The sequence below is a fragment of the Hermetia illucens genome, chromosome 3 (genome assembly GCF_905115235.1).
Source record: "Hermetia illucens chromosome 3, iHerIll2.2.curated.20191125, whole genome shotgun sequence".
Taxonomy (NCBI): Eukaryota; Metazoa; Arthropoda; class Insecta; order Diptera; family Stratiomyidae; genus Hermetia; species Hermetia illucens.
Window position 1 is genome coordinate 170,874,210 of NC_051851.1, and position 18,281 is coordinate 170,892,490.

An 18,281-nucleotide genomic window follows, 5' to 3' on the forward strand; every position below is an offset into this window, starting at 1 on the left:
TCCATGTTTACTTGTTTCAAGCCTGAGAACTTTATCATGTGGTAATTAAGTTTTTGGGGTGATAAAGTGAACATCCGACCAGGGAATGCATGACATGACTGAATGATGGAGTATAGAAATGTTGTATGTCATCTCCATGCTATTTGAGCCTTCGGTTTCTACTATTTGTATGTTTTTCATGCGGGGTGGAGGTCGGATATGAATTCAAAATTGTTTGTGTTTACGGATGCGTACGCACTAATGGGGGAAGATTTTAATTGAGAAAGTTTTTAATGCAAAAATCAACTTGTTCAGTTGGCAAATGAGCAAGCGGATGAAGATATTATCCTTAGATAGTCACGGTTGGTATTCATCACCCTTGTGGTATAATCTTACAGGTTATTCAAGAAGCGACGCCTTTTTCAGAACTTCTGTATTACCATGTATACTTTGCCAAAGAAAGTAGTAATCCTGGTTAAAAAGGGAGAATAAAAAAGATAGTTTATTCAGATGGGTCGAAAAATATCTTCGCATCTTAAGGAGTAGGGGGAAGGGGAAGGAGAGAGGGGACTCAGGAAGTTGGAAACTCTTTGATAAAAATGTCAGGCGATGGCGGTTTTACGGTTTCTTACCAGGGCAGAGGCAAATCGTCAGACGCTGCGAATTATATAAAGCAGCACGCAACATCTGCGAGTCGCTTCGGTCACGCTGCTCCCAGGGCAGAGGTGAGGCAGCGTTTGTAAAGTTTGGGTGCAAGCCCTAAGTGAGGGGTCCGTGGACCAGGAAAGAGGGAATAAGTTGCTCCCTATTTGGTCTAGCCCAGCATTAAGTTGATGCGGACTTAGGACCCCAAAATTCTCAAAAAAAAAAAATATATATAACTCTTTGATCTTTAATGAATCAACTGTTTCACTAAGATATTGGCTCCCCAGTGACTTTGGATTAAAAAATCCTTCTGTTCTCTGTGCATTCGGAAAAGGATGCAAATGATTATCAATCTATTAAGGACGGATTTTTCGACTGCTGTCTGTTACCTGGTAAGGGGAAAAATTTGTTGTTTGGAATACGTGCATAGTCTCCAGTGATGGTGCCAAAGGTCTCTTGAAAGCTCACCCTGTGCCAACATGAGTGTCGTCTTGCCAAATGGCTTTGTTTGTCCTCTGGGTTTCGGCAGGATAACAGTCCAAACAGGACCTGATACTACCCATGAACTTCACCAACAGGACTGAGGGCAGGCACTTCCTTTATGTCCCGAAAAAGTCCAAACACAAAATTAAAAGTTAGATTCTTTTGATTAACCAAGGCACTTACAAACACATGAATGCCAGAGCCTGCCCGTATAAACTGAACACAGCATAAAGGCTGCTCGGTAATATAACTGTATCCAACAGTGTAAAACAGGAAATTCACTGCGACTTTACTCACTACCATCTGGGTTTCGCCCAGACCAACCATCGCGCCTGAAGACGCATCCGATACCAGGACCAAAAAACCTCTAAATTTAAGGCCATCAGCTATTAAAGCAATTGCCACGTGGACCCTGCCACAGGTTCCTCCCAAAATATAAGACAAGATACCTGAACCTTATTTGAAATCAGGTGTTTTGTACCACCAAATTATAGGTTTTAGCCACCTTCAAGGGGGCGGTGACATCAGGAGCGAACTGGAATTAGAAACGGTGGTGGAAAACCTCAACACTATCGTCATTGCCGCATATGAGGCCAGCTGTCCGGCTAAGACAGTCAAGTCATCAAAGGATGTGCCATGGTGGAACAAGAACTTAGCCAGAATGAGAACAGGAGGACAGGGTACACCTGCTTCTCAGAACTAATTTCCCGGGCTCCTACCCCACGGTGGCAGGCGACAACAGTCTGCCTGATACTCCAACAACGAATAAAAGGGGAAGGAAGGTGAGGTGGAAACTAGCAAAAGAGCTATGCTCAGAAGCTAGGCTAAGATGGGCAGTGGGAACTTTTAAACCACTGAAATCTCCCGAAATAGATGGCATTCTCACAGCACTTATCCAGAGAGGCCTAGGAATTATGTTAGAGTCTCTTCTGAGGGTGGTAAGGGGGAGCATAGCACTGGGATACATACCAAGGGCATGGAGACGGGTAAAAGTGGTCTTTATTCCGAAAGCGGGTAAAAAGGATCCTTTTAACCCTAAATCTTTCAGACCAATTTGCCTAACATCGTTCGTACTCAAAACGGTGGAGAAGGTCATAGACAAATATAGTAGAACTAACGTTCTAAAGCGTATTCCCTTACATTATTGTCAGCATATTTACCGGGCAGGACGGTCAACTGAAACTGCTCTGTATCAGCTGACAGAGGTATTACGGGATGCCATAGAAACAAAAGAAATTGCACTGTGCGCGTTTTTGGATATCGAATGAGCATTCGACAACGCATCGCACACAGAGATACAAGATGCGTTGAGCCGCAAAGGAGTGGGAAACACCCTGGCACTCTGGATGTCAAAATACTAGAAAGCAGGCAAATAGAGGTACCGGCAAGTACAAATTCTATTATCATGAACACCACTCAAGGCTGTCCACAGGGTGGGGTACTATCGCCACTGATGTAGAGTATGGTAGTGGATGAACTCTTGGACGTGTTAACAAATACTGGAATACAAGTCCAGGGTTCCGCGGACGACATTGTTTTAATTTGTAGGGGCAAGTATGGGTTACTACTGCCTGGTGCAGGAAGGTAGGACTGCGGATCAACCCAGCCAAAACCACCATTGTACCATTCACTAGGAGGCGTAAGTTTGATCACCTGAGAGCCATAAGGTTACATGACATGGAGGTGAAATGAGAAACAGAGGTCAAATATTTGGGAATTACACATGTCGGAAACACTTATCGGAAAGCCACGAGGGCTCTGATGACTTGCAGATCCATAGCAGGAAAAAAATGGGGTTGCAGCCCGAAGATACTACTTTGGATATATACGGCAATAGTAAGGCCAATGATTACCTATGGAGCGGTAATTTGGGCAGAAAGAACCCAACTCAGCACATAAGCCAGGGAATTACATAAGCTCCAAAGGCTGGCTTGGGTGTGTATCAGTGGGGCAATGAGGACATACCCAACGGCATCCCTGGAGGTCCTTCTGGGATTAACCCCTCTCTATCTGCACATACAGATGTAGGCAAGGAGATCAATATTAAGGATGACCGGTAGTATGAGTGAGGCGGGTAGCTGCCTAAATCGAAGGAAGATTGATATCCTTTCTAGGCGGTATCCCAAATTGCTGATACCGAGGGACAACATGAGAACGAGGTTTCACTTCGATAAGAAGTTTGAAACACGTTGGAGTAGGAAGGCAAACTGGGAGAGCGTGGCTGCGACATACGGCTTAAACCAGCAACTGATTACTTGGTACACTGACGGATCCCTCACAGCAGAGGGAGCGGGTGCCGGTGTCATTGGTCCAAGGAAAATATACTTTGAGCCAATGGGCAGGTACACTAGCATATTCCAGGAGGAAATTTACGCCATAGACAAATGTGCCTCCTTTAATCTGCAAAGGAACTACAGGGGGCAGAACATAGCTATTCTCACCGATAGCCAGCCACGTGAACTCTAAACTGCTATGGGAATGCCTTGAGGGACTGAATACACTCGGCTCGTCCAACAAGGTCTGGATACTTTGGGTTCCAGGTCATGCTGTGTTGGAAGGCAACGAGGCAGCAGACGAACTAGCCAAGAAGGGAGCAGGGACGCCTTTACACCGGCCAGAACCCTTCTGTGGAATCAGAAACGGTTTCATGGCTATGAATCTAAGAAATTAAGAGGAACGGTTGAGGGAACTATACTGGGCGGGCCTACCAGGGATGGAGCAGTCCAGGGTGCTTATTGGAGGATACGAAGGCAAACGCACAAAGGATTGCTTAAACCTCATCAAAAAGAACCTCCGAATCATAGTGGGAATTATCACTGGTCATTGTCGGCTGAACTATCCCCTATGGAAGCTAGGGATATCTACGGACACTGCCTGCAGGTTTTGTGAGGAGGAGGACGAAACCTCTATACACGTCCTGGGACAGTGTCCGGCACTTGTGCAAAGTAGGTCGAGGCACCTGGGAGAACACTTAATACCAGATGCAAAGCTGAAAGATCTGGAAGTAGGGAACATATTAAAGTTCCTAACGGTTATAGGCCTGCTTGAGATACTATTATCAATAGGTACACTATAACCAGTAAAAAGGGCATAATAGTTCTTCAAGGACGCAATGCGACTTTCCTTTAACAGAACAATAATAATAATAAAAGGGTATGAACACTCTAAAACCCAGGGATATCAAACGGACATCCTGGATCAGGCTATTGGTACTAACAGCGTCCTTGAAGAATAATTTCACATTCTTCCGAACTAGCTTGTACAGAGTGGAGTACCTTCTGAATATTGAGTGATTGGATGTCATGTTGTAGCCGCAAGCAATTTAAGTTTAGAGGGGTAGTTTCTGCAATCATGATCCTTTCGACCAAGACGGGATAGCTTTTGTTCTCGGTTGCAACGTCATACAAGAGCGGGCGTTTCACTTTATTAATGGGAGCCTGATCCTCCACCGTTAATGATACCATTTTGAAATTTTAGGCTAACATACGTCCCGTTGACTCAGGAAAGTGCTCCTTCGACTTATATGACTGTGTATTTTGAAAAATTTTTTTAAGTAAATGAGATTTTGGGGTCTGAATGAGCCAAATTCCCATGATCAAGGGCCCGGCTTCAAACAGTGTGCTTACGGTGAGTATCTAGTCTAGAGAAAACAAGGTTGTAGTAGACTATTCAAGAGTTTTGCTCTCAGAAGTCACTTGGAAAGTGTAACGGATCTGGTCAACCCTATTGTATTCAGTAGTAAATTCTGCAGTTGAATCCTAGATGATTGTGAGGGAAGGGCTTGATGACACCAGTTACGTATATCCTATATGTCCCAAAAGGACATCATAAGGTCTGACTGAATATGGTAATATGAGGTTACATTCACGAAAGCAAAGCATGGTGCACAACATAGAAGTAGATACTTTGAGGAAGCTTGTCTAGTACAGGATCACGTGCACTTGGATAAAAGATAAAAGTCGTTTCACAAAAGTACTTGTAAGTGGGAAGCCTGGACGAAAAACTGCGACTTGTGTCGTTATTTGCTACTTTCGAATCGAGATTGTGAATTGTCTTCATTAATTTTCCCACCACCCTCCAAATTTTATCCGCGGCAAACATGTGTTCTCCGGCGTCAATTTTCGTCTTTCCTGGTGTGCGGCGAACCTCGGTTCATTAAAAACAAAATGGTTCATATTCTCCGGAATCATCTCGCATAATAGGCAATATGAAGAGTCGTCTCGCCCGAAGCGGTAAAGGTATGCATGGTATTCTCCTTGTATGCGCTAGTGTTGATTTTTATTTGCAAATACCGATATTTCGGGAACCACTTGTTCCCTTCATCAGTGCTAACAAGTCGGGATCCAATATCTCAGACTGGCCGACCATTGAATTTTCTAGAAAGATACAGCTTAGAGTAGCATAGAAGGAGTCTAAGATTCCCAGGAAGATTTAGAGCTGAAACTTATTTCGTCAAACTGGAAATAATGGCGTGCAAGTGCGGTGGACTCGCTGTCCTACTTGGGGGGTTTTGGCCAGCAAATATGTATAATAATTTCTTCTTATTTGGGCGTGGTTGCATTACCTAGAGTGATATAAGCTCAACAAAACTGAATTTTTGACGACCGATCCCCATGAAACCGGCACAATCACTGTCAGCGGCAGTGATCTGCCCAGAACTGAGCGATTTAAATACCTCGGGTCAACGCTATCAGGCAATGGAGAACTGCGTTATGAAATTGCTTCACGCATTAACGCAACCTGGATGAAATGGCGTTCCACAACTGGTGTCCTTTGTGATCGACGTATCAACGAACGGCTCAAATCTAAAATTTACCGCAATGTCGTTCGTCCAGTCGGTCTCTATGGTTCTGAGTGTTGGCCGACCATAAAAGACAATGAACGGCGTCTTGCGGTAATGGAGACAAAGATGCTACGTTGGACTAGTGGCGTCACACGTTTAGATCACATCCGAAATGACGATATCCGCGATCGTTATGGGGTTGCATCGATCGTGGAAAAGTTGCGAGAGAGGCGTCTTCGATGGGTATGGTCGCGCAATTCGTGCAAACGAGAATTCACTTGCCTAGATTGGTCTGAACATCGAAGTCGATTGTAAACGACCAAAAGGTAGACCTAAGCAACGGTGGCTTGATACGCTGGATGGGGATTTGAAAGCCTCGAGATTGCACCCAGACCAGGCATTCGATAGAGCCAAATGGCGAAGCCGATCACGATGAGCCGACCCCGCTTGTGAACGGGACAAAGGCTGAAGAAAAAGAAGAAGATATAAGCTCAACCATGAATTCGTGTTTCGCTGAAGTTTCTTGCAAAAGCTTCAGCCTTTGCGCAATATAAGGCTTCAAGTCATTAATTTACCTTAAAATTTTTCAAAAAAATCCCTGTAAATTCCGCTAATTATTTAAGTGTTTGATGTGAATGTTCTGTGCCACGCATGAATGTCTGGACCCTACCTGTCTACAATCCAATCAATTATGTAGTCCCCAATGTAAATAAACGCCTGGAAACAAATGCAACAATTACCAGGCGGAACGAAAAGACTAAATTAAAAGGACGTAGATGAAAAGATTAAACGCAGGCACACATTTATATGTTGCGGTTCGGAAGGGAAGCGTGAAATGAAGACAGATTGTAAAAGTCAGAAATTCTCTGCCTTAATTATGGAATGAAATTAATTAATCAAACCCCCGTCGCGTTTTACTTAAGATGATTACAAAAGAGGAGAAAGGGAAGCTTAAGGATAAGGAAAATGAATTAAAACTTTCGCTGAAAGAAGATGTCAGATATTTATAGTATTGGAATTGAAGAAATTGAATCTGGCGAGGTAAAGGTGCGCATTTATCTTTCGCTGACAAACTAAGATCTGACACTTTTGACTACCATAATAATGGCTTTTTTATGAAGTAGTTTTTGCTTGACCCTTAGCTTACAATGGTATGTCAGATAATCTACATAGCTAGTAACCACGAACTATGCCTCTTATCGAAATTAGAAGGAATATACGTACGTTTCATGACAACGGTATAGATGGTCTTCATAATGCTTGCTTTGCCCAATTCGAGCGAGAGATGGTGGGCCTCTGGAGAGTAGTCCCCTTCATCTTGCGGCGATGTACTTTTGTACTCTGCAAAGCCAAGTGATATCATCATCATCATCATCATCAACGGCGCAACAACCGGTATCCGGTCTAGGCCTGCCTTAATAAGGAACTCCAGACATCCCGGTTTTGCGCCGAGGTCCACCAATTCGATATCCCTAAAAGCTGTCTGGCGTCCTGGCCCACGCCATCGCTCCATCTTAGGCAGGGTCTGCCTCGTCTTCTTTTCCTACCATAGATATTGCCCTTATAGACTTTCCGGGTGGGATCATCTTCATCCATACGGATTAAGTGACCCGCCCACCGTAACCTATTGAGCCGGATTTTATCCACAACCGGACGGTCATGGTATCGCTCATAGATTTCGTCATTGTGTAGGCTACGGAATCGTCCATCCTCATGTAGGGGGCCAAAAATTCTTCGGAGGATTCTTCTCTCGAACGCGGCCAAGAGTTCGCAATTTTTCTTGCTAAGAACCCAAGTTTCCGAGGAATACATGAGGACTGGCAAGATCATAGTCTTGTACAGTAAGAGCTTTGACCCTATGGTGAGACGTTTCGAGCGGAACAGTCTTTGTAAGCTGAAGTAGGCTCTGTTGGCTGACAACAACCGTGCGCGGATTTCATCATCGTAGTTGTTATCGGTTGTGATTTTCGACCCTAGATAGGAGAAATTGTCAACGGTCTCAAAGTTGTATTCCCCTATCCTTATTCTTGTTCGTGCTTGTGTTTGACCAGTGCGGTTTGATGTTGTTGGTTGATTCGTCTTCGGTGCTGACGTTGCCACCATGTATTTTGTCTTGCCTTCATTGATGTGCAGCCCAAGATCTCGCGCCGCCTGCTCGATCTGGATGAAGGCAGTTTGAACGTCTCGGGTGGTTCTTCCCATGATGTCGATATCGTCAGCGTAGGCCAGTAGTTGGGTGGACTTGAAGAGGATCGTACCTCTTGCATTCACCTCAGCATCACGGATCACCTTCTCGAGGGCCAGGTTAAAGAGGACGCATGATAGCGCATCCCCTTGTCGTAGACCGTTGTTGATGTCAAATGGTCTTGAGAGTGATCCTGCTGCTTTTATCTGGCCTCGCACATTGGTCAGGGTCAGCCTAGTCAGTCTTATTAATTTCATCGGGATACCGAATTCCCTCATGGCCGTGTACAGTTTTACCCTGGCTATGCTATCATAGGCGGCTTTAAAGTCGATGAACAGATGGTGCAACTGTTGTCCATATTCCAACAGTTTTTCCATCGCTTGCCGCAGAGAGAAAATCTGATCTGTCGCTGATTTGCCTGGAGTGAAGCCTCTTTGGTATGGGCCAATGATGTTCTGGGCGTATGGGGCTATCCGGCCTAGCAAGATAGTGGAGAATATCTTATAGATGGTACTCAGCAACGTGATACCTCTATAATTGCTGCACTGTGTGATATCTCCCTTTTTATGTATGAGACAGATTATGCCTCGCTGCCAATCGTCAGGCATTGATTCGCTGTCCCATACCTTGAGCACAAGTTGATGAACCACTTGGTGTAACTGGTCGCCTCCATATTTAACCAATTCGGCTGTAATTCCATCGGCTCCTGGCGACTTATGATTTTTTAGCCGATGAATTGCACGGACTGTTTCTCCTAAACTTGGTGGTGGCAGTATTTGTCCGTCGTCTTCAGTTGGCGGGACCTCCAACTCGCCGATGTTCTGGTTGTTCAGTAGCTCATCAAAGTACTCAACCCATCGCTCTAATATGCCCATTCTGTCGGAAATCAGATTTCCCTCTTTGTCTCGGCAGGATGAGCATCGAGGTGTATAAGGCTTCATCCTGCTGACTTGTTGGTAAAACTTCCGCGCCTGGTGCGGTTGCTCCCTGTACTTTTCTAGTTCACAGACTTGTTGGTTCTCCCAGGCTTCCTTTTTCCGTCTGTGAAGTCGCTTCTCCGCTCGACGGAGTTCGTGATAAGTCTCTGCGCGTGCCCGCGTTCTTTGAGAATGCAACATTACTCGGTATGCGGCATTCTTACGTTCCGTTGCTAGCTTACATTCATCGTCAAACCAGCCGTTCCGACTCCTTTTGCGGCTGGGGCCAAGTATATTTGTGGCCGTATCCATGATAACGTTCTTCAGGTGGTTGTGAAGATCATTAGTTGATGCTTCATCTCCAGGTCCTCTATTGACTGCGGTTATTGCGGCATCCATTTCCCTCTTATAGGTGTCGCGGAGGGTTGTGTTGTGGATGGCTTCAGTGTTCACTCTCACCTGATTGTCAGAGGGGATTCTAGGTGGTATTGTTATTCGAGCTCGGAGCACCATGCCAACGAGATAGTGATCCGAGTCTATATTGGCCCCCCTATATGTTCTGACATTCATCAAGGCTGAGAGGTGGCGGCGTTCGATCAACACGTGGTCAATTTGGTTGAAAGTGGTCCCGTCTGGAGAGGCCCACGTATGTTTGTGAACCGCTTTCCGCGCAAACCAAGTACTTCCAACAACCATTTCGTGTGACCCTGCTAATTGAATAGTCCGCAGTCCGTTATCATTTGTTTTTTCGTGTAAGCTATGGGAGCCAACGTATCGCCTGAATACGGGCTCCTTCCCTACTTGGCTGTTAAAATCCCCAAGTATGATTTTGATATCATATCTGGGACAGGCTTCGAGGGTTCTTTCTACTGCCTCGTAGAAGGTATCCTTCTCCGACTCTGCAGTCTCCTCTGTAGGGGCGTGAACGTTTATGAGGCTTATATTTCTAAACTTGCCTCGCAAGCGCAGAGTGCATAGCCGTTCGCTTATACTTTCAAAGCCGATAACAGCAGGTTTCATTTTTTGGCTGACTAAGAAACCTACTCCGAGCACATGGTTTACTGGATGGCCGCTATAATATATGGTGTAGTGGCTCTTCTCCAGGAAACCGGTCCCTGTCCATCGCATCTCTTGCAACGCTGTTACATCAGCCCTATATTGGGACAGGGTATCGGCTAGCTGCTTATCAGCTTCATCTCTGTACAGGGAGCGCACGTTCCATGAGAAAATGCGCAAATCGTTGTTCCTTTGTCGTTGCCGGGTCCGTCGTTTTGATATCCATCCTATCCGAGGCTCCTGTTGTGGCTTCGTAACGGTTGTTTTCCGTGTAGGGTTGTCAGCCCTACCCAACCCCCAACCTGGAGGACCAGTTGGTACAATTTGTCCCGTTTTTAGGCGCGGGAGACTCGCCTTCATCCTTCTCCGTCTGCAGCTTTTCGTCAAGAAAGAGCTCCCAGCGGTCACCACGTGGAGGTGGAGATAGGGTTTGGTAGTAGAGCTGTTGGTGTTGGTTCAGCAGGCATTTCCCAGGTTTTATGCTCCATCGTGGGTACCAATCCACGTTTCGCCCCGGGACCTATACTACCCTTTGACCACCAAAGCCAAGTGATAGCAAACGCAAATTCGGTGTTTCTGTTTCTGATGGCTACCACAAGACCCGCTCGCTTGATTTGACAAGCTTCTGGTGGTATCCCGGTCCAGATTAAGGAGCATCACAACTGTAGAGTCTATGCGTCAACGGAGACTTTAGACATAGTAGGGAATAATGCTTTCTAAGAACAAGTATACATACTTCAGGAGAGGTCCCCTAAAGGTGTCATTGGGGGGGGGGGGGGTCATGGGTGATTTAAATGCCAAGATTGGCTCTGACAACGCCTTGCTTGAATATTCGTGCGATATTCGTGGATTTCTGCAACTTCCACCGCCTGTTCATTGGTGGCCCATTGCTCGAGCACAGAGTCTGCCAAAAGGTCGGTTGGGTTTCAACTGACTAACACCGTACGAGCAATCAGACCAACTACTTCATGACCAACAGTGGAGTTAAGCGATCACCATCTGATGGTCGCTTATGTTCGCCTGCGTGTTGAGTTCCCCATTTCTGGCAGGGTAGGGCACCTAAGTTCAACATCGACCGCTTGTATCATCCAGCTATCACTCGACAGTGGGAGAGGTATCTTGTTGATCAGACGGCAGATAGACTGAGTAACCAGCATTGGGCCGTCGTCATAAATGCTTTTTTCTCTGGTGTTACGTAGGTCGTCAACCACGTCCTGAAGGAGCCCATAAGATCTGGCTGACTGCGGAATCGCGGAAGTGGATTAATGAACGGAAAGGATTGAACGTTCTATTGACCACTGCGAGCGATGGCGAGCAAGACGCGCCTGAACTATGAAATAAAGCGAAATCCCGAGAAATTCTGTGTAGGGTACGTCTTAGTTCATCGGGTAGGTCTTTTTTGAAGTTTTGTGTGAAGCAAGTGGCATAATTTCGTGTTGAGTTTAAGGGAAGCTCTCCATGCATCCGAAAGGACAGTAAAACTTTTATTTCGCAGAATATGGACATGTGGAGTATCAAATTAAAGGGTTTAAATAGCCCTTCTACTAGTCCCATATTTGATATTTGATGAACCGTAAGGGCTCAAAATATGACTCCCAAAAAGTGTAACCGGTATCGTTCTGAGAATCTATACAACTGAAAAATTGGAAAAGAAAAATTCTGAGTGGTGTATTTAAACGAAATCTAGGCTTCAAAATACATCCCGTTCTGTTACTTGTACAAATAAAGTTAATAATAGTATATTGGCATAGTTTAGAAATTTAACCGGAAACTACCTTTAAGTTCATGCTAGAAAGACAAAATTTGGCGGTGGTATAAAGGATAAGATAAAGCATAATTTTGAGAAATTTGTGGGAAATTCAACGATTATTAACAAAGTCAATAACACAACAGAATAAACTCATATGAAGGGGGTCGCAGGGAAACATTTCGTTTTAGATCTTTAATCGTTTATATATCAATAAATACTGAGGTGATTACACCCAAGAAGGGAGAAGTTGGTACGTCAAGTAATGGATCCAAGCTTAACATTGCTATACTACGTGGACAACAACCAACAAACGCCACTGCTCATAAAGCAGGGACCAACAAAAGTACGTCTGAGATAAATATATCACACGTCAGGAAGGAGACAGATCTCAGTGGCGCAGGTGCTAAATGGTACCTGCGCTACCTGAAGGAAGGCCTGAAATCACGCCCTCAAGAAGGCTCAGGATATACCTAAGCCATCTCTGCCAGAGCCGAAAAAGCGGAATGGTCCCAAAAAATCCAAACCTGAACCCAAGGGCGAGAAAACCCGGGCAGGTCGTGGTTGAAGGCAGGACTCAGGAAGCCCGCCATTAGTTATGCTAGTGCAGTCAAGGGCATTCGACTGGCCACACTGCCAAAAATGTTTCCTGAGCAAATACTCACTTGTGAGGGGCAGGAGATCATTGAAGGTCTGCTCGTCAGGCAGATGTGCATGGGATGGACCAGGTCTTATACTGGTGGACTGCGACGCGCAGGACAGCGCCATGTCGGAGGAGAAGGGCAATACTTCGACAGTGGAGAAGAGCTCTAAACAATAATGGAGCGTGTCAGCACTAAGATAGCCCAGATGAACCTCCACCATGCGAAAGCTGCATCTGCGGTATTTCAAAGGGCATGCAGGTAATTTGGGACTTCTTTTGTGAAAAACTAACAGCTTGCATAATTCTTAAGCGTCATTTAAAATATATATGTCTTTGTGGCTATCCACAGGCAGTCGTGGCATCGGTATACTTCCAAGCGGACGAAATTCGGGCTTCACCGGAACACTAACACAAATCACTAAACGGATGAAGTATTATGAGAAGAAGGTGTTGCTACCTCTCCTCGGCTGCAATGCCAACGCCCGTCACGAAGTCTGGGGATGCGCTGATACCAATCGAAGAGGTGAGTACCTTCTTGAACTTATTCGTAGCAATAGCAGTGACCACCGCTAGACAGGAGGTACTAGACATAACTCCAGGAAATACTCTAATGAACGGGATGGTCAGGAGCTTGGAGGGTGGCGGATGAGCACTCTATGTCTGATCACAGGATAATCAGATTCGACATTGAAGATAACTCCGAAATAAAAAGAATAATAAGGAATCCCAGGAGAATGGATTGGGAATCCTATGTAACGAACTTGAGCAACAACATTGCCCACCTTCAAGGGGGCGGTGATATCAGGACCAAACTGGAAATAGAAACAGTGGTGGAAAACCTCAAAATAGTCGTCATTGACGCTTTTGAAGCCAGCTGTCCGGCTAAGACAGTTAAATTATCAAGGGATGTACCATGGTGGAGCTGGAACCTGCCCAGAATGTGAACAGAGGCACGAAAACTCTTCAACCGGGCAAAACAAACCGGGGACTGGCCGAGGTACAAAAATGCAATGACTGCGTATAACAACGCGATCAGGGAAGCAAAACGGAATAGTTTCAGGGAATTCTGTGAAGGGATCGTACGGATCACTGAAGCAACCAAGCACAAGACTGTAGCCAAAGACGGGGCAATATCCTTTGTCTGTTTGAAGAAGGAAGATGGGACATTTACCGAGAATGAGGAGGATAGAGTTTAGCTGTTTTCAAGAATTCGTTTCCCGGGGTGCTATCTCATAGCGGAAGCTAACAGTATTCTGCCTGACACCCCAACAACGAACAAAAAGAGAAGGAAGGAGAACTGGAAACTAGCAAAACCGGTATGCTCGGAAGTTAGGGTAAGGTGGGCAGTGGGAACTTCTAAACCACTGAAATAACCCGGAATAGACGGCATCTTCAGAGCACTAATTCAGAGAGGCCTAAAAATCTTCTCAGAGTCTCTTATAGGGGCTGTAAGGGGCATCATAGCCCTGGGGTATATACCAATAATGCCTGGTGCTGGAAAGTGGGACTGGGTATCAATCCAGCCAAAACCACGATAGTATCATTCACTAGAGAACGCAGGCTTGATCACCTGAGAACCATAAGGTTACATGGTATGGAGGTGAATATTTGGGAATTTCACTAGACCAAAAATTACTTTGGAAGACGCATGTCGGAAATACTTGTTGGAGGTCTTTCTGCTCATATTGATGTCGGCAAGGAGGGCAATCTTCAGGATGGCCGGAAGTATCAGTGAGGTGTAGAACTGCCTAAATCGAAGGAAGATTGATATTCTTTCTAGGCGATACCTCGAATTATTGATACCAACGGTAAACATGTCTATGGCAGAAAAAGAAGATAAATCAGACCCTACCTGAGATGGAGCGATAGAGTAGGTTAGGACGTTAGACAGCTTTTAGGAATATCGAATTGGTGGACCTCGGCGCAAAAGCGGGATGTCTGGAGTTCCTTATTAAGGCAGACCTAGACCGAATACCGGTTGTTGCGCCGTTGATGATAATGAATGGAAATAATGACAACGAGGTTTCACTTCCATAACAAGTTTGGAACACGTTGGAGTTACAAGGCAAACTGGGAGAGTGCGGCTGGGACATACGGCTTAAACCAACAACTGATTACTTGGTACACTGACGGATCCCTCACAGCAGAAGGAGCGGGTGCTGGGGTCATTGATCCAAGGAAAATGTGCTTGTAGCCAATGGGCAAGCAAACTAGCATATTCCAGGCGGAAATATACGCGCTAGACAGACGTGCCTCCTTAAATCTCCACAGGAACTACTGAGGCAAGAATATTTCTATTCTGACTGTCAGCCAGGCACCGACTAAGGCACTTAGGTCTAATCAGGTGAACTCTAAACTGGAAAGGGAATATCTTGAGAGATTGAATATGCTCGGCTCGTTCAATGATGTCTGGATTCTCTGGGTTTCTGGCTATGTTGGGTTAAAATCCATTGAGGCAGCGGATGAACTGGCTAAGAAGGGGGCAGAGACGCGTTTACACGGGCCAGAACCCTTCTGTGGAATCGGGAACGGGTTCATGGCTATGGCATCAAAAAATGAAGAGAGAACTATAATGGGCGGGGCTACCAGGAATGGAACGGATATGAGCCCAAGCGCACAAAGGACTACACTTGTGCAAAGTAGGTCGAGGCAGAAACTTAATACCAGATGCAAATTGAAAGATTTGGAAGTACCGAATATACCAAAAATTCCTAACGGTTATGGGCTTGCTTGAGATACTGTGGTTAATAGGTGCACTATAGCCAGTAAAATGGACACAATAGTTCTTTAAGGATGCAGTGCGACTTCCCCTTAACAGAATAGTATGTGTGATTCTGTGGGTTGTTTTCTCAATTTGAGCAATGCATTTGATGGAACCTTCAGGGATTGTAACTTGAGCTGTTAGCTCTATTCCACGTTGCCCAATCTGTCTTCCGTGTATTTCGAAATAAAGTGGTTGAAGGTGGATCCATGCCCATAATGAAATCAATGCGCCTGTAATACGAGAGCGTGATATCATTTGATACTCTCAGACAAGAGCCGCAATGTCAGGGGATGCTACCCTGGTGTCGATGACCTCTCGCCTGGCTACGTTGAAGAAAGTGGGTTGGTTATCCAAATTGAGATTCTACAGATCGGTTCCTACCAGATACTGTGATTGTCTCGATCTTGTTGTGTGGGTGTTAGAACTCCTCCAGCGTACGTGGTGAGCGTTGACATTACATTCTACTATAACCCCCCTCTCCCCCCCAGGCTTTTCATTTTAACACATTGGATAGCTCTGATCACTGTTCCACTCAGAACTTCTTCTGCATCATTGGGGAAGTAGGCTGAGCATCAAGGATCTCCTCCTCTCCCTGTTACCTCTTTATGGTTAGTTTGCCCATTGTGGTGTCACCACCACATACGTTGTTATCCAAGATTGTTTGGAGGTCTTTTGAGACCACTATGCAGGAGGAGGGTCTGTTACTTCCACTGGCATACGACGTATCAGCAACAATTAATGCTTCTTGTATGAGGACTTGAAGCTATTGATGCGACTACTGATAAGTTCTGCGGCCGCTTGACAATGCTGCAGCTACACTTTTGGGCTTCCATTCCATGTTGCATGCCCCAGCGTGTGTACATACAGTGACCTGTATACTCGTATCCTGAACTAAGGGGCTTGAAAATTTAATTGTGAAAACCAACAATTTCAGTCGGAGGGGCCATGCGTGAGGACTTTCCATATAAACTTTGCATCTCCCATAAAATTCCGTTCCTAACCAAACAATTGGAATTTTTCCAACTCTCCAAGTTGCCTCCTTCCAATTTCCTTCTGTGTTAGCAAAACACATTTGTGGTTTCCTTTGAATTTAACAAGAAAATTATTGTTTCCATAAAATACAATGAAGCGTTGAAATATTGAAAACAATTCTTAAGTCATACAACGGTCGGTCGTCTGCTGGAAACTTTTCTCCCAAAGGAAAACTTTCCCAGAAAACAAGGAAGCTTCAAAATGAATTGGCTTTGTCTGTTCGACTTCATAATAAACTTCCTAAATTTTATACTAAACATACACCGCCCAAGCTATTTATCATGTGACTCTATGGAGCAGGGAAAACAAAACTTCAGCCCTTGGACGAACTCGTGGACTTTTCCCTGCCGAAAGTGATGAAGAGGGAACTGGAAAAAGTCACGTAATTCAAAAGATTCATCGGCGACCTGACCAGCACCTCTTGGTATTCATAAATCTCCCAACAAAAAAAAAAAAAAATAAACGTTACCAATGGACTGAAAGCTACCACTGACCGAAATAGGGTAAAGTCAACTGTTCTGGGTCCTGGGGTCAATTTAGAAGATCTGTTTACACGATTTTCCAAAGATACGTGCCCACAAGGAAAATCAGTTGCCTGACTCGTCCTTAACCGTAAATCTAAACATATTTGTTGACATTTTGGGTTATGTCTTTTTGTTTCTGTGTGTCAGTGTGTTGATAGGAGGGTGAAAGATGGTTCCGGGGAGATAGTGTGTCTGGTGCGTCCCTTTTTTCATCCTTTGGACATTCCTTTATTTCTATGGGCGAAATAAATCATCAAGTCGATAATATTGTACGGATAAAGTTTTCTATAAGGTTTAAAGATTGTATTATGGATGTGTGCGTTTAGCGAAAGGGATGGTAAATTAAGTTGATTGTACCATTTCCGGGATAAGGGAAAATCTGTGAAAAGTTAGTAGTTTGAAATGAAGGGTACATGTCAAAGGAAAATTGAGACAGAAAGGTCAAAGCTCATTTTATTGATCTTAAACTGGGGTAGATTGTGAAGTTTATATGAAAAATGGGAGATAGGCGACCAGTTGAATTTAGAGGATATCTGCCAGGATATGCTCTTAAATATTCACTCTGACAACTATGTGGAAAATGCTGGGTCCGTTTAATTTCAGGCTCTCAAACTTGATGACTTAGTAACCAATAACTTCAGGCAATTGTTGATTTTAAATTGTATCTTTTATCTGAGGATCTGAAATCGTTTCGTATCTTTCAATCAAAACATGTTCTTACAAAGTATCTGATGCTACTCAATCACGATGCACTTTAATGAATCTCTGCAACACTTTCCCAAAGCATAGTGCACTCCACCTTGTTTCTATTTCTGCGCGTTGAAGTGTCTTCAAGATCTAATTTTGGTAGCTGCTAACAATAAAACAACCCCAACATATCCCCAGCAATATAAAGTATTCATTTGCATCCGAGAGCGGTAACGCAGTGCTGCGAAATTTTCAAAGAGTTACATCACATCTGAACACATTACAAGGTGCAAAATGGCGCTACCGGAGAGTCTCGAGAAGAATATGCAGAAATTCCAAGTAAGTAACACTCCAAGGATACAGGAAAAATGTTTATATTTCATGGGTTTTGCAGGCGAAAAATGATCTTCCTGTTTTCCTAAAAGGAGGACCTTTCGACCGAGCATTATTTGGAACGACGATGGTTTTGTGCGGCATCGGTTTAGTCAGTATTGTGCATATGATTTATACGATGGGATTCAAAAAGAAGAATGCATAAGGATACCGCGTAGTGCCATGAATATTTCAGAATAGTTGGTTAATGTGAATAAATAACGTTGAAAATCAGACCTAGTGTATGAAGTGATTTGTTGTTTGGTACAGCTCATAATTTATGGGGTTGAAATTGGACGGGCTGGAGAAAAGATACATTGCTTTTGAGGACAGGGTAATTTGGTGGATTTGGGAGTTTTAAGGGATGGAAAGATAGAATACTGAGTTTTCATCTATCATCATAAGGAGTATAAATACAGATGAACTTTCAAGGAAGTATCTCTAAGAAAATGATAAATAAATGC

General features: G+C 44.5%; 1 protein-coding gene across 1 annotated transcript; it reads left to right on the forward strand.

Moving 5' to 3' along the window:
* The first annotated feature begins 17,599 nt into the window (after positions 1-17,599).
* On the forward strand, positions 17,600-18,051 carry LOC119652222 (cytochrome c oxidase subunit 7A1, mitochondrial-like). The gene is made up of 2 exons (XM_038056170.1): positions 17,600-17,784; positions 17,840-18,051. Exons 1-2 carry the CDS (start codon positions 17,740-17,742, stop codon positions 17,981-17,983), a joined length of 189 nt encoding a protein of 62 aa, XP_037912098.1. The 5' UTR covers positions 17,600-17,739; the 3' UTR covers positions 17,984-18,051.
* The last annotated feature ends 230 nt before the right edge of the window (positions 18,052-18,281 follow it).

Excerpts from the sequence above, each read along its gene's own strand:
- LOC119652222 (XM_038056170.1), top strand. The coding sequence starts at position 17,740 with ATGGCGCTACCGGAGAGTCTCGAGAAGAATATGCAGAAATTCCAA. Across the intron at positions 17,785-17,839 it reads AGAATATGCAGAAATTCCAA|GCGAAAAATGATCTTCCTGT; the intron begins GTAAGTAACACT and ends TGGGTTTTGCAG.